The 14,997-nt window shown below is 44.5% G+C and overlaps 1 protein-coding gene across 2 annotated transcripts in view; it reads left to right on the top strand.

Annotated features, from left to right (window-relative positions):
* The window catches only part of CELF5 (CUGBP Elav-like family member 5), a 283,992-nt gene that overhangs the window by 240,538 nt on the left and 28,457 nt on the right, over nt 1-14,997 (top strand). For both annotated transcript variants that reach the window (XM_075314707.1, XM_075314717.1), the window contains exons 6-10: nt 3,556-3,702; nt 9,531-9,675; nt 10,059-10,205; nt 10,306-10,371; nt 13,564-13,641. In XM_075314707.1, the coding sequence (XP_075170822.1) occupies nt 3,556-3,702; nt 9,531-9,675; nt 10,059-10,205; nt 10,306-10,371; nt 13,564-13,641 (583 nt within the window). The remainder of the gene's footprint in view (nt 1-3,555; nt 3,703-9,530; nt 9,676-10,058; nt 10,206-10,305; nt 10,372-13,563; nt 13,642-14,997) is intronic.

Here is a 14,997-nt window from a genome sequence, read left to right on the forward strand (position 1 = left end):
GGTGTGTTTTGCTTTCCAAATAATCAGAAGTACAGAATGAAAGTAGAACTGCTCATTTACTGGCAACCACATTATGAAGTGAGTTGTGGGAGAATCCATAGTATTGTATACCTTCCTCCACCATTTTGAAGCCCAGAATTGTATATATGCGATCCAACTCTCAAAGCTTAGTGACAGTAGAATTGACCTGTGGTGGCGACTAAGGCACGTGGAACCCTCAGGCTTATTTCTCATTAGTGTCATGGCTTCTGTCCTTGGTAAAGCCTTGGCAGACCTAGAAGATTCCAATCACTTATATTGGGGGAGCTATCAGAGGCTTATTTATATATATATATATATATATATATATATATATATATATATATATATATATATACTAGAAGGTGGCCCGATTCTACGCATCGGGTATTCTAGAATTTACGTATTGTGTAGTTAATGTATGATTTTTGTTATATATATATATATATATATATATATATATATAGATGTTGTTGTGTGTAGTTACCAAGTGTTTGTGTAGGGCGCTGTACATGTTCTGGGTGTTGTCTGGGTGTGGCGGGGGGTGTGAGCGGTGGTGTTTATGTGTTGCGTTGTGTGTGTTGCGTTGTTTGTGGAGCGCTGTGTGTCTGTAGCAATGTGTGTGTTGCGCGGTTTGTGTGGGGGGTGTGTGTGTGCTTTGGTGGGATGTATGTTTTGTGCAATGTGTGTGTTGTGCGGCATGTGCGTATATTTGTGTGTGCCGCGGTGTTTGTGTGTTGGGTGTTGTGTGTGTGCGGCGTTGTCTGTGTGTGTGGGTGTCTGTGTAGGGCGGTGTTTGTGATTCCCAGTGTGTGTGTGGTGTGTTGTGCAGTGCGTGTGTGGCGGTGTGTGTGTGTGTGTTTTGGGGGGAGGTGTGCACCCCCCATCATGCTCCATCCCCCATGCTGCGCACCCCCATCGTGCTCCATCCCCCATGCTGCGCACCCCCCATCGTGCTCCATCCCCCATGCTGTGCACCCCCCATCGTGCTCCATCCCCCATGCTGCGCACCCCCCCATCGTGCTCCATCCCCCATGCTGCGCACCCCCCATCGTGCTCCATCCCCCATGCTGCGCACCCCCCATCGTGCTCCATCCCCCATGCTGCACACCCCCCATCGTGCTCCATCCCCCATGATGCACACTCCCCATTGTGCTCCATCCCCCATGCTGCGCACTCCCCATCGTGCTCCATCCCTCATGCTGCGCATTCCCCATCGTGCTCCATCACCCATGCTGCGCACTCCCAAACGGGCTCCATCCCCATGCTGCGCACTCCCCATTGTGCTCCATCCCCCATGCTGCGCACTCCCTATCGTGCTCCATCCCCCATGCTGCGCATTCCCCATCGTGCTCCATCCCCCATGCTGCAGACTCCCAAACGTGCTCCATCCCCCATGCTGCGCACTCCCCATCGTGCTCCATCCCCCATGCTGCGCATTCCCCATCGTGCTCCATCCCCCATGCTGTGCACTCCCCATCGTGCTCCATCCCCTATGCTGCGCACCCCCCATCGTGCTCCATCCCCCATGCTGCGCACTCCCCATCGTGCTCCATCCCCCATCCTGTGCACCCCCCATCGTGCTCCATCCCCCATGCTGTGCACCCCCCATCGTGCTCCACAGTCACACATCAGACAGTATACACGCACACATCTGATCGCATACACTCACACCCCACTTCTGCCTGTGCCCTCCGGTGGGAGGTCCCACGCCGTGCTCCTCTGCCTTCTGCCGACACGCACACACCCGATCGCATACACGCACACACCCGATCGCATCGCCGCACACACCCGATCGCATACACGCACACACACACTGATGATATCGCACATACGCGCTCACACACTCACAACATCCGGAGATACCACATGCTTCTGGCCATGTGATCTTCCGGCAGGTCCTGGAAGACCACTGCACGCACAAGATCGCCGCCGAGAAGCAAGCGATATCACGGGATGTTGTGAGTGTGTGGATGCGATCTGATGTGTGTGAGGTGTGTGTGAGAGTGAGTGTGATCTGATGTGTGTGTGTGTGTTCTTATGTGTGTGCGCGTGTGTGTGTTCCGCCGCTGCAGGACCTTGATGCGCTCACCTGGGAGCCGGTGTACGCTGGTAACCATTCTAGACAATATTACATGGTTACCAGCGTACCCCGCCCCCCGCTCGCACGGTAGCCCACACCAGCGTACGCCGTCAACCCCAGCAATGCGAGAGTATGTGTCGGCTGGGCTGGCGGCGTACGCTGATGTGGGCTCCCGGGGGTACAGCACTAACCTGGGAGTCGGGTCTCCGTGTCGTGTCGGGGAATGCGTGCAGGGGGCGGGGCCAGAGCGAGCGTGCAATGCGTGAGGGGGGCGGGGCGTAGCCGAGTTGCTAATGCGTGCAGGGTGCCGGGGCAAGAGGCCAATCCGTGTGGGGGGCGGAGCCTGGGCGAGCGGCCAATCCGTGCGAGGGGTCGGAGGCGAGGCGAACGGCCAATCCGTGCAGGGGGGGGCGGAGGCGAGGCAAGCGGCCAATCCGTGCAGGGGGGGCGGGGGCGAGGCGAGCGGCCAATCCGCTGTTTGTCACCATAAGGACACAATTTTGGAGCAAGACAGACAGACAGACAGAATAAGGCAATTATATATAGATAGATATATATATATATATATATACATATATATATAAATATTTTTATTTTACATTCATATTAATAATCGTAATAGTTAGAAAGTTTTGTGTAACATTTGTCATAAAGGTGATCGCAATATTTTGATTTGCTATAATGATGTGTGTGTGTTTGACTATTTATATCAGATTAGTTAAAGGGAATCTGTCAGCAGGTGAGAGCAGCATGAAGTAGTGACAGAGATCCTGATTCCAGTGATGTATCACTTACTGGCCTGCTTGCTGCAGTTTTGATAAAATAACTGTTTTCTCTGGCACAGATCAAGCAGTTTTCTGAATGCTGAGCTCTGTATAACTTCATCCACATCACTGATTTACAACTTTTTGTGTACACTGTGGCAGCTTTCTGCTTATACAATCAGTGGTGGGGGGCAGGATTATACGGGGCTCATGAACATGGAGAACTACATGGCAGCAGATTTACTAGTCCTCTAGTAGTAATCTCCTGATGAAATGTGATGTTATCTAAACTACAGCAAGCAGCCCAGAAGGTGATACATCACTGGAATCCAGGTCTTATAATATATCATGCTGCTCTCAGATTAGGAGGCAAAAACCTGGTGACAGATTCCCTTTAACTGTACCTGGCATGGTAACATTGACAGATGATTGGAACGAAAGCTATAAATCCTATTATATATTTATCCTTGGGAATAAAATGAGTAGCCAATTATTGCAATCTGCTAGTCACTGCAATTGGCTGTGATTATGCAAGCTGATGACAGGATAACCCTGTCTAGATGAACATACTGTAACTACCATAATGTATAATATGCTTTCTGAGATTTGGCTTTTAAACATGATAAAAGCTGTTTACTGCAGTGTGTTAGTTTTTCTCCGTATTCATTGTTCCACTCTTTATATTGTTAGGGAGCATCATCCAGCCTTGTGGTCAAATTTGCAGACACAGACAAAGAGCGAACTCTACGTCGAATGCAACAGATGGTTGGACAGTTGGGCATCTTCACTCCATCACTGGCACTTCCCATAAGCCCTTACAGCGCCTACGCACAAGCAGTAAGTCTTGTAGCCCTCTGCTTTTAGGAGCCAGCAGAAAAACCTTATCCTTATTATTGCATGTGTTGAGATATATATATATATATATATATATCTACAATTAGGTCCAGAAATATTTGGACAGTGACACAATTTTCGCGAGTTGGGCTCTGCATCCCACCACATTGGATTTGAAATGAAATCTCGACAACAGAATTCAAGTGCAGATTGTAACGTTTAATTTGAAGGTTTGAACAAAAATATCTGATAGAAATTGTAGGAATTGTACACATTTCTTTACAAACACTCCACATTTTAGGAGGTCAAAAGTAATTGGACAAATAAACCAAACCCAAACAAAATATTTTTATTTTCAATATTTTGTTGCGAATCCTTTGGAGGCAATCACTGCCTTAAGTCTGGAACCCATGGACATCACCAAACGCTGGGTTTCCTCCTTCTTAATGCTTTGCCAGGCCTTTACAGCCGCAGCCTTCAGGTCTTGCTTGTTTGTGGGTCTTTCCGTCTTAAGTCTGGATTTGAGCAAGTGAAATGCATGCTCAATTGGGTTAAGATCTGGTGATTGACTTGGCCATTGCAGAATGTTCCACTTTTTTGCACTCATGAACTCCTGGGTAGCTTTGGCTGTATGCTTGGGGTCATTGTCCATCTGTACTATGAAGCGCCGTCCGATCAACTTTGCGGCATTTGGCTGAATCTGGGCTGAAAGTATATCCCGGTACACTTCAGAATTCATCCGGCTACTCTTGTCTGCTGTTATGTCATCAATAAACACAAGTGACCCAGTGCCATTGAAAGCCATGCATGCCCATGCCATCACGTTGCCTCCACCATGTTTTACAGAGGATGTGGTGTGCCTTGGATCATGTGCCGTTCCCTTTCTTCTCCAAACTTTTTTCTTCCCATCATTCTGGTACAGGTTGATCTTTGTCTCATCTGTCCATAGAATACTTTTCCAGAACTGAGCTGGCTTCATGAGGTGTTTTTCAGCAAATGTAACTCTGGCCTGTCTATTTTTGGAATTGATGAATTCTTTGCATCTAGATGTGAACCCTTTGTATTTACTTTCATGGAGTCTTCTCTTTACTGTTGACTTAGAGACAGATACACCTACTTCACTGAGAGTGTTCTGGACTTCAGTTGATGTTGTGAACGGGTTCTTCTTCACCAAAGAAAGTATGCAGCGATCATCCACCACTGTTGTCATCCGTGGACGCCCAGGCCTTTTTGAGTTCCCAAGCTCACCAGTCAATTCCTTTTTTCTCAGAATGTACCCGACTGTTGATTTTGCTACTCCAAGCATGTCTGCTATCTCTCTGATGGCTTTTTTCTTTTTTTTTAGCCTCAGGATGTTCTGCTTCACCTCAATTGAGAGTTCCTTAGACCGCATGTTGTCTGGTCACAGCAACAACTTCCAAATGCAAAACCACACACCTGTAATCAACCCCAGACCTTTTAACTACTTCAATGATTACAGGTTAACGAGGGAGACGCCTTCAGAGTTAATTGCAGCCCTTAGAGTCCCTTGTCCAATTACTTTTGGTCCCTTGAAAAAGAGGAGGCTATGCATTACAGAGCTATGATTCCTAAACCCTTTCTCCGATTTGGATGTGAAAACTCTCATATTGCAGCTGGGAGTGTGCACTTTCAGCCCATATTATATATAGAATTGTATTTCTGAACATGTTTTTGTAAACAGCTAAAATAACAAAACTTGTGTCACTGTCCAAATATTTCTGGACCTAACTGTATATATATAGTGGGTATGGAAAGTATTCAGACCCCTTTAAATTTTTCACTCTTTGTTTCATTGCAGCAATTTGGTAAATTAAAAAAAAGTTCATTGTTTTTTCATTAATGTACACTCTGCACCCCATCCCCCAATCTTGACAGAAGTAAAAACAGAAATGTACACATTTTTGCAAATGTATTAAACAAGAAAAACTTAAATTTCACATGGTCATAAGTATTCAGACCCTTTGCTCAGACATTCATATTTAAGTCACATGCTATCCATCTCCTTGTGATCCTCCTTGAGATGGTTCTACTCCTTCATTGAAGTCCAGCTGTGTTTAATTAAACTGATAGGACTTGATTTGGAAAGGCACACACCTGTCTATATAAGACCTCACAATTTACAGACCAAATGAGAATCATGAGGTCAAAGGAACTGCCCAAGGAGCTCAGAGACAGAATTGTGGCAAGGCACAGATCTGGCCAAGGTTACAAAAGAATTTCTGCAGTACTCAAGGTTCCTAAAAGCACAGTGGCCTCCATAATCCTTAAATGGAAGAAGTTTGGGACCACCAGAACGCTTCCTAGACCTGGCCATCTAGCCAAAGTGAGCAATTGTGGGAGAAGAGCCTTGGTGAGAGAGGTAAAGAACAACCCCAAGATCACTGTGCCTGAGCTCAGGAGGGAGATGGGAGAAAGTTCCACAAAGTCAACTATCACTGCAGCCCTCCACAAGTCGGACCTTTATAGCAGAGTGGCCCTACGGAAGCTTCTCCTAAGTGCAAGACATAGGAAAGCCCGCATAGAGTTTGCAAAAAAACACATGAAGGACTCCCGGACTCTGGTCTGATGAGACAAAGATAGAACTTTTTGGTGATAATTCTAAGCTGTATGTGTGGTGAAAAACAGGAACAGATCATCACCTGCCCAATACAATCCCAACAGTGAAACATGGTGGTGGCAGCATCATGCTATGGGGGTGTTTTTCAGCTGCAGGGACAGGACGACTGGTTGCAATTGAAGGAAAGATGAATGCGGCCAAGTACAGAGATATCCTGGAGGAAAATCTCTTCAAGAGTGCTCTGGACCTCAGACTTGGTCGAAGGTTCACCTTCCAACAAGATAATGACCCTAAGCACACAGTTAAAATAACAAAGGAGTAGCTTCAGAACAACTCTGTGACCATTCTTGACTGGCCAGCTAGAGCCCTGACCTAAACCCAATTGAGCATCTCTGGAGAGACCTGAAAATGGCTGTCCACCAATGTTCACCATCCAACCTGACGGGACTGGAGAGGATCTCCAAGGAAGAATGGCAGAGGATCCCCAAATCCAGGAGTGAAAAACTTGTTGCATCATTCCCAAGAAGACTCATGGCTGTACTAGCTCAAAAGGAGGGTGTGTCTACTCAATACTGAGCAAAGGGGCTGAATACTTATGACCATGTGATATTTCAGTTTTTTTGTTTAATAAATTTGCAAAAATTTCTACATTTCTGTTTCTTTCTGTCAAGATGGGGGATGGGGTGCAGAGTGCACATTACTAAGAAGAAAATGAACTTATTTGAATTTACCAAATGGCTGCAATGACACAGAGTGAGAAATTAAAGCGGTCTGAATACTTTACATATATATATATGTATATATATATATATATATATATATATATATATATATATATATATATATATATATATACATACGCACAATTTATTGGCTTATGTTCATTGTTAGCCTCCTACAGTCACAAGATTAAATGGTTGTAAACTTTAGATTTCACTTATCGGTGATCTGCAGTCATCTTTTATCTAATGCAAGTGACAGATTTGTGTAAATTGGGGCATTAGATGGTCAGAAAATGTGAGTATTAGCTCGTTCAGACGAGTATATTTTCTTTCTATAATCGGTGTTTACCCAGCAGACCACACACATACCACTGTAAGTGAATGGAGTAGTTCAGATATACATTGTTATTTAATTGATGCGCATTTAAATTTTACAGCTTACACTACACTGATTGAATTTTCAGGTTATTTTGACCCATTATAGGGGTTGTTTTGCTATGTTGACAACACCTTTTTAAACAAGGCAGTCCCCATTGTAAAATAAGAATAACATATACTTGCCTCCTGCACCAGTGCCATTCCAGTGATGATGGTGTTGGAAATTTCGGGGCTCGCGTAACATTATTATGCTACGTGAGACCTGCAGCCAATCAGCGGCCACCATTGAGCTGCTGCACTCTCAATTCCCTCGGATGAGCCTCTGACAAAGGAAAGAAGTGAGAGCACAGCTGGTTCCAATATCTATAGAACTGCACTAGTCCAGGAGGTGAGTCTATGCTATTTTTATCTTACAAGAGGGACTACGTCATTTAAAAAGTGTCTGTCTAAGCAATGAACCACCCCTTTAAACTCATTGGGTGTGGGCATCACTTTTTAACTGATCCATTGCAAATATTAAACTAGGAAACTGTAATTATTAGTTTTTCTTGTACAGTGATATATGAATGTGGAAAAAATCCTGCCCTAGGCCCCCTTCACACATCTATGATAAAAGCACACTTTTTTCACGGTCCGTGGTGTGGGTGCATATGTGTGCGTGTTCCGTGTGTGTGTTCAGCGTGTGCGGTCAGTGTGCTCTCCGTATGCTATCTGTGATGGCACAAGGACAGAATGACCTTCTATACTTAACTGTCCCCGGCGCTGCTGCTTCCGGTGCAGTGAATATTCATGAACATAATGAGCGGGCCCGGAAGCAAGTGACAGCAGCGCTAGAGACAGGTGAGTATAGAAAATCCTTTTCTTTCAAAGACACGTGTTTTCTCCGGTGCGTGTCACACTTACCGTATGTCACACAGATCACATCAATGTGCGCTCCATGTGACATCCATGCTAGCGGAGAAAAAATGGAGATGTCTCAGTGGAGAGCACAAACATACGTGTGCTCCACACGGACACACATATATCCGTGAGAAAACAGGGATATGTGCACAGACCCATTGATTTTAATGGGTCAGCGCATGTCCGTGTCTTTGGTATGTATGAAAATGGACGTCATACGTACCGAATCACAGACGTGTGAAGGAGACCTTACAGATGCAAATGGCATAGAGATCACAATACAAATGAAAAATCATCTTTTTTTTCTGGATGGAAAGTGGACAATTTTACACACACTAGTCTGGACATGGCCATAGACGTGGATTTTGTGGATAAGTGGAAATAGAAGAGAAGATTCAGGATTGGTCTGTGTGTTCTACAAAGCTAGAACAGAATAGAGGACAAAGCAATTGAGATATACAGTAGTCTTTAAATACACAATGAGAGTATATAGTATTGGCTCATCGCAATGTCTTTAAGGCCTTAGAAACATAGGTGATTAGAAATGTATTTTAGTCAAAAATCCTATTCTAATAAAAGACAAAATCTAATATATGACTTATAGTATCCACATAGACCTTTAAAGGGGCATGTGCAGAGCTGACCTGGAGATGGGGTACTGGTAAAATATTGCACTATTGAGCAATGGGGCTTGTAATAACACAAAATGGACTATGGATTAGTGATTACTGTGGCACAAGTGAAAAAATGAAGCAGAGACATATTGGGAAGCACTGAAGGCTAGCTAGAACTGGAAGCAAAGAGGGCTTGGATTGGGAGGCCAAGCAGCTGGGGGCTGGAGAGATACACATAATACGTCACAGCTAGAAAGGAGAAATCCATTCTCGTCACTGGCTCCCCAGGGCTGATAAAGAAGGACCAAGAGAGAAGGAGTTAATAGCGCTGTGCGATTGTTAGGGATGACTGCCCCCTTGTGGTGAATAGTGGTATAACATGCTAGTGTAATGTATAGTAATACTATTTGGTCAGGCACTGTGGGGGACAGACAGATCGTTACAGAATTTCCCTTATGCTTTAAGGATATCATGTATTACACCGTCACATTCATCTAAAAAATCAGCTAAAACTGAGCCCTGGTACTGTGTGGGCTCAGCCCTGAACGCATTTTTATATATGCAATGGCAGGATGGTCTTTTTTTTGTTTTGCTTTGGATTATTTGCTAATGTAGTGCCTTGTAATATTTCCATACCAGCTGATGCAGCAACAGACAACAGTTCTGTCCACATCGCACGGAAGTTACCTGAGCCCTGGTGTGGCATTTCCTCCATGTCATATTCAGCAGATTGGCGCTGTAAACCTTAATGGACTGCCAACCACGCCCATAACGCCAGCATCAGGTGAGCCTTGCCTCTGTAGGATCGCCGGCTGGGAATCCTGCCTATACAGCAGCTATAGCATATATTACTTTGTAACAGCATAAATTACATTTTGGCGGTGGAAGAACCTGATGATGATGATGCTTAGCAAGAATATGCCGAGTTCCTTTGTAAAAGAAAGGGTTTTAGTTGCTTAGCAACACTGGAAGCAGCATTTTAATATCAGGAGTTGTGTTGCTTAGTAACATGAAAAAGAGTTAAGTTGCCTAGAGACACTGGGAGGAGTACATCGCTAAGTGACACTGGCATGTGTTGCTTAGTAACTGTGAACAGCTGTTATTACTTAAAGCGGTGTTTTCTGAATAGTTTTTTTTTCCTGGAAATGATCTGTATTTTCCCTGCAGGGCTTCATTCTCCACCTGTCATTGGCACTGCCGCTGTACCTGGGCTGGTTGCCCCATTAACCAATGGATTCCCCGGTCTCGTACCATTTCCTAGTAGCCATCCTGCTCTGGACACAATTTACACCAATAGCATCGTGCCATATCCAGGTGAGAGGACACTTTGGATTGCCCCGTAGGTTAGCTGACACATGGACTTTTACATTGTTTGACTTGTTCTTTTTATCTCTTACCTCCATTTTCTGCACAGCCCAAAGTCCTGCATTGACAGTGGAGAGCCTGCATCCTTCCTTTACTGGAGTACAGCAGTATTCAGGTATTCAGGACCTATCCGTCCCATGACAGACACAAAAGACGCCACTAGGACCCTGTTGACTTTATAGGGGGGCGTTTGGTTTCTGTTAGGGGACCCGCCATTTTTAGGTAAACATTGTGGCGCTTTAGATAGAGCCTTCTGACATGGGCTCTGATGGAAGTGTGAACCTGGCTCTGAAAATGAATGAAAGATACTTCTCTAACAACTCAAAGATCCCTTTTTTAAGCCAAACAAATATTTAATACACAATTCTATTGTACACAGGAGAAAGTATATCAATGAATATCCTTTTTTTCTTCTTCAATAGCCAAGCTATGTGCATGCAGTTCGGCACGACCCTGAACAATGCTAAGGATAGGGATTACCTTTTATTAGAAGTAGACTCTGTTGTATATGTTAAACCTGTGTGATAATAAAACACTTTTCTCTTTGTTTGCCTAAAGGCCCAGTCACACTAAACAACTTACCAGCGATCCCAACAACGATACAACCTGATAGGGATCGCTGGTAAGTTGCTAGGAGGTCGCTGGTGAGATGTCACACTAAGTGATGCTCCAGTGATCCCACCAGCAACCTGACCTGGCAGGGATCACTGGAGCGTCGCTACACGTGGAAGTATGCTGCGCTTGGTAACTAAGGTAAATATCGGGTAACCAACCCGATATTTACCTTGGTTACCAGCGCACACCGCTGGCTCCCTGCACACATAGCCACAGTACACATCGGGTTAATTACCCGATGTGTACTCTGCTACGTGTGCAGGCAGCAGGGAGCCGGGTTCTGCGGACATAGACATCGGGTAACCAAGAAGCCCTTCCCTTGGTTACCCGATATTTACCTTCGTTACCAGTGTCCGCCGCTCTCACGCTGTCGGTGCCGGCTCCCTGCTCCCTGCACTCCTAGCCACAGTACACATCGGGTTAATTACCCGATGTGTACTCCAGCTACGTGTGCAGGGAGCAGGGAGCCGGCACTGACAGCTGAGAGCGGCGGACACTGGTAACGAAGGTAAATATCGGGTAACCAAGGTAAGGGCTTCTTGGTTACCCGATGTTTACATTGGTTACCAGCGTCCGCAGAAGCCGGCTCCTGCTGCCTGCACATTTAGTTGTTGCTCTGTCGCTGTCACACACAGCGATGTGTGCTTCACAGCGGGAGAGCAACAACTAAAAAATGGTCCAGGACATCCAGCAACAACCAACGACCTCACAGCAGGGGCCGGGTTGTTGCTGGATGTCACACACAGCAACATCGCTAGCAAGTTGTGCCTCAGCAGCGATGTTGCTAGCGATGTTGCTTAGTGTGACGGTACCTTAAGGCTGCGACCGCACTTTGCGTTTCCACCTGCGTTTCAGCTGCTTTTTATGTCCGTTTTGAGAAGCACCTTTTTCATGCCAAAAGGCATGCGTTTTGATTTTCCAGCAAAGTCAATAGAAAATGGTGATTTTCAGACCGAACTTTGTGTTTTTAAACGCTGCGTTTAATTTGCATATTTTGTGGCAAAAACCATGCGCTCAAAGAAGCAGCATGTCAGTTGTTTTTGCCATTTTGGGTGTGTTTTGCTGACATTGAAGTCAATGAGAAATGGCAAAAAACAAGAATCTTCAAATTTCCTGCTTTTTACCTGCTTTTTTGGTGCAGAAAACATGCGTTTTGGACTTCAAAAACGCATGTTTTTCTGACATTAAAATAATGGAATAATATGTCCCTTTACACACACACATAGTTTGACAATTAAATTAAAAAAAATATGTTTTTTTTGCTATTTTAGCATTAAATATTATATAACCGCTATAATTTCATGAAATATAACTTTTTTCTATATTAATTCCAAAATTATATGTTTTCCTTTTTTTTCTCTTTTTTCATTCTGTTTGACTATTTAATCTTTATTTAGCAGTGTCTTGATGTTCAAAACGCATCTGTCAAAACGCAGGTGAAAAAGCATGTAAAAAGCACTGAAAACTCATCTTAAAAGCGGTAAATACGCATGCGTTTTCAGCGCTAAAGTTCTGAAAAAGGCAACTTTGGTCAAATTAGTTAAGCCCAAAACGTGCGTTTATAACTACAAGTAGATAAACGCAAAGTGTGGTCTTAGCCTTAAAGACAAAAAAATACCGCAGAAACTTCTCCCCAAAACATTTAGATGACTGTTTAGCCCTTTGTACATAACAGTTTGATCCCTTTACGAGCGATGCCCCGGCAAGGAGAAATGGCATTTTGAGGTTCTCTATACTTGTTTCTGGAAAGGCATTAGGGCGTGACAATGCACTGTCAGCTCTTAACCCTCGCCCTGTATTCCCTCCATAGCAATGACCAATTGGCCAGTGACCTGTCAGTCAACCATAGGAGGGTAACTCTACACAGGGAGCTGGAAGTACATTGTCACACCCCACTGCATTTCCAGATTAATGATGTATAAATAACTTTATCATGCGGATTTCATACTACTACAGCAGGGTCATAAAAGGATTGTCTGATTTATCTTTTAAGGGCTACCTTTTGGCAAGGTAGAAGTTCCTGACAGGTTCCCTTTAAAGATCACTTTTGCCATTTGAGCAACTTTTTACAAGGACTCTTAAGGCCATGTGCCCACGAGAGAAAGTTACTGTGGAATTTGCTGCGGAAAAACCGCAGATTTTCGAGATTTTCCAGATAAATCTGCGGGTTTACGGAAGTACAGACACTCTGCATGTTATTTTATGAGATTTGGGGAGTGCAGTATCAATGCTGCGGTATTTGCGGCTGCGGAAAATGATTTCCCACAGCCGCACGTAACTGCATATCCATTATTCATGCGGAATTACCTGCGGAATTCCTGCCTTTCCACTATGGAGATAGAGGCCAGGACATCCACAGGAATTCCGCACGAAATCCCGCAGGTTTACCGCAACAACTCCGCAGAAATACCGCAGCAATGGATAGCTGCGGATTCCGGGGAGCAGCTGCGTGAACCTGTGGAAATACCTGCAGAAAAGTTAACGGGTACGATCTCCTGTGGACACATGGCCTAAAGGTACGACTGCTCTGAACCACAATACAGCCATGTGTATGTAGCTGGAATGAGAGATTTTTGTATTACAGCAGCAAATTCCTTTAGATTGTGCCAATCTACCGATAAATATGGGGTAGTATGCGATCTGTCTGGACATTTTAGCCATTCACTATTTCTTTTTTTTTATTCCTGACCAGCAATTTATCCCACAGCTGCTCTTACGCCTGTTACACACAACAATCCACAGCCTCCTCCTATACTGCAACAACGTGAAGGTAAGGCTCTAATAGAAAATTAAAGTTCAAGCCATTTTCCAGAATTAAGAAAATTTGGGAATATTGGTTTTAAACAGAAAAATAATAAACTATGCTATCAGGGCTATATTTACAGCCATAAACACGGAGTTTCAATATGTCCCATGATATGTATACAGATTTATCTCCAGTGAATAAAACATATACATAAACCTATATTTATATATGTATTAGTCACATATAAATGTATGTTTATGTATACATTTTATTCACTGCTGATATATATTTATGTATACTCTTTACACTGGTGGACCTATCTAGGCTTGCACAATATCGTTCATCATATATTAAAAAGTGTGTAAGACCTTGTGCGCACTAGACGGAACTTCCCGCTGATTACCCATGGATTTGCTGCATGTTTCGCTGCAGAAAATGTTCATAACATCTCTGCAGTGATTCAACAGCAAATCCTATGGGGAAAAAAAATGCTGTGCGCACTAGGTGGATTTTGACAGCTGCATGTTTCGCTGCGGGATTCCCAAAGCAAATACAATTTCATGTCAATTCTTTTCCGCAGGTAGCTGCGGGACTGGCTACTGAAGGAATCTCCAGTAATACCAGGCCTGGCCGCGGTTACATGCACTGAACTCCGGAGCTGTCACCTGAGCTCCAGAGTGCAGCGTAGACTAAACTGCGAGCGCCGAGTGATTGATTCCCCGGCGATTGCCGTTTAGTTCAGGCTGGACTGATCTCCGGAACTCAGGTGACAGCTGTATAGAGGTCGGGCTGCACTCTGGAGCTGTCACCTGAGCTCCGGAGATCAGCCCGGCCTGAACTAAACGGCAATCACCGGTGAATCAATCACTCGGCACTCACAGTTTAGTCTAGGCTGCACTCTGGAGCTCCGGCGTTCAGTGCAGGTAACCGCGGCCAGGCCTGCTATTACTGGAGATTCCTCCAGTAGCCAGTCTGACGCTGGCTGCGGCATTTCCGCACCCAATCCGCAACAAATCCTCACAAAATCCGCAGCAAAACGCAACAAAGCGCATGCGGATTTCAGTGAGGTATTTTCCCGCAGGTGCGGAAATCTTACTGAGCCTCCGGAATTTTTTTAAGAAAATTCTTTTTTCTAGTGCGCACAGGGCCTAATAGTTTATTATGAATTAACAAACTGCAAAGTGAATGAATAGAACAAAACAAATCAAATCAATGTTTGGTGTGATCACCCTTTTGCCTTGAAAATGGCATAAAATCTTCTCAGTACACTTGTACTAAGTGAGGGATTTTGTAGGTTTATAGTCAGGTCTGTGTGTAACCAGTGTACCAAACAAGTGATAATGATCATCATTTTCATATGTAGGTTGAAAGTCAGCCATT

The sequence above is a fragment of the Anomaloglossus baeobatrachus genome, chromosome 1 (genome assembly GCF_048569485.1).
Source record: "Anomaloglossus baeobatrachus isolate aAnoBae1 chromosome 1, aAnoBae1.hap1, whole genome shotgun sequence".
NCBI lineage: Eukaryota > Metazoa > Chordata > Amphibia > Anura > Aromobatidae > Anomaloglossus > Anomaloglossus baeobatrachus.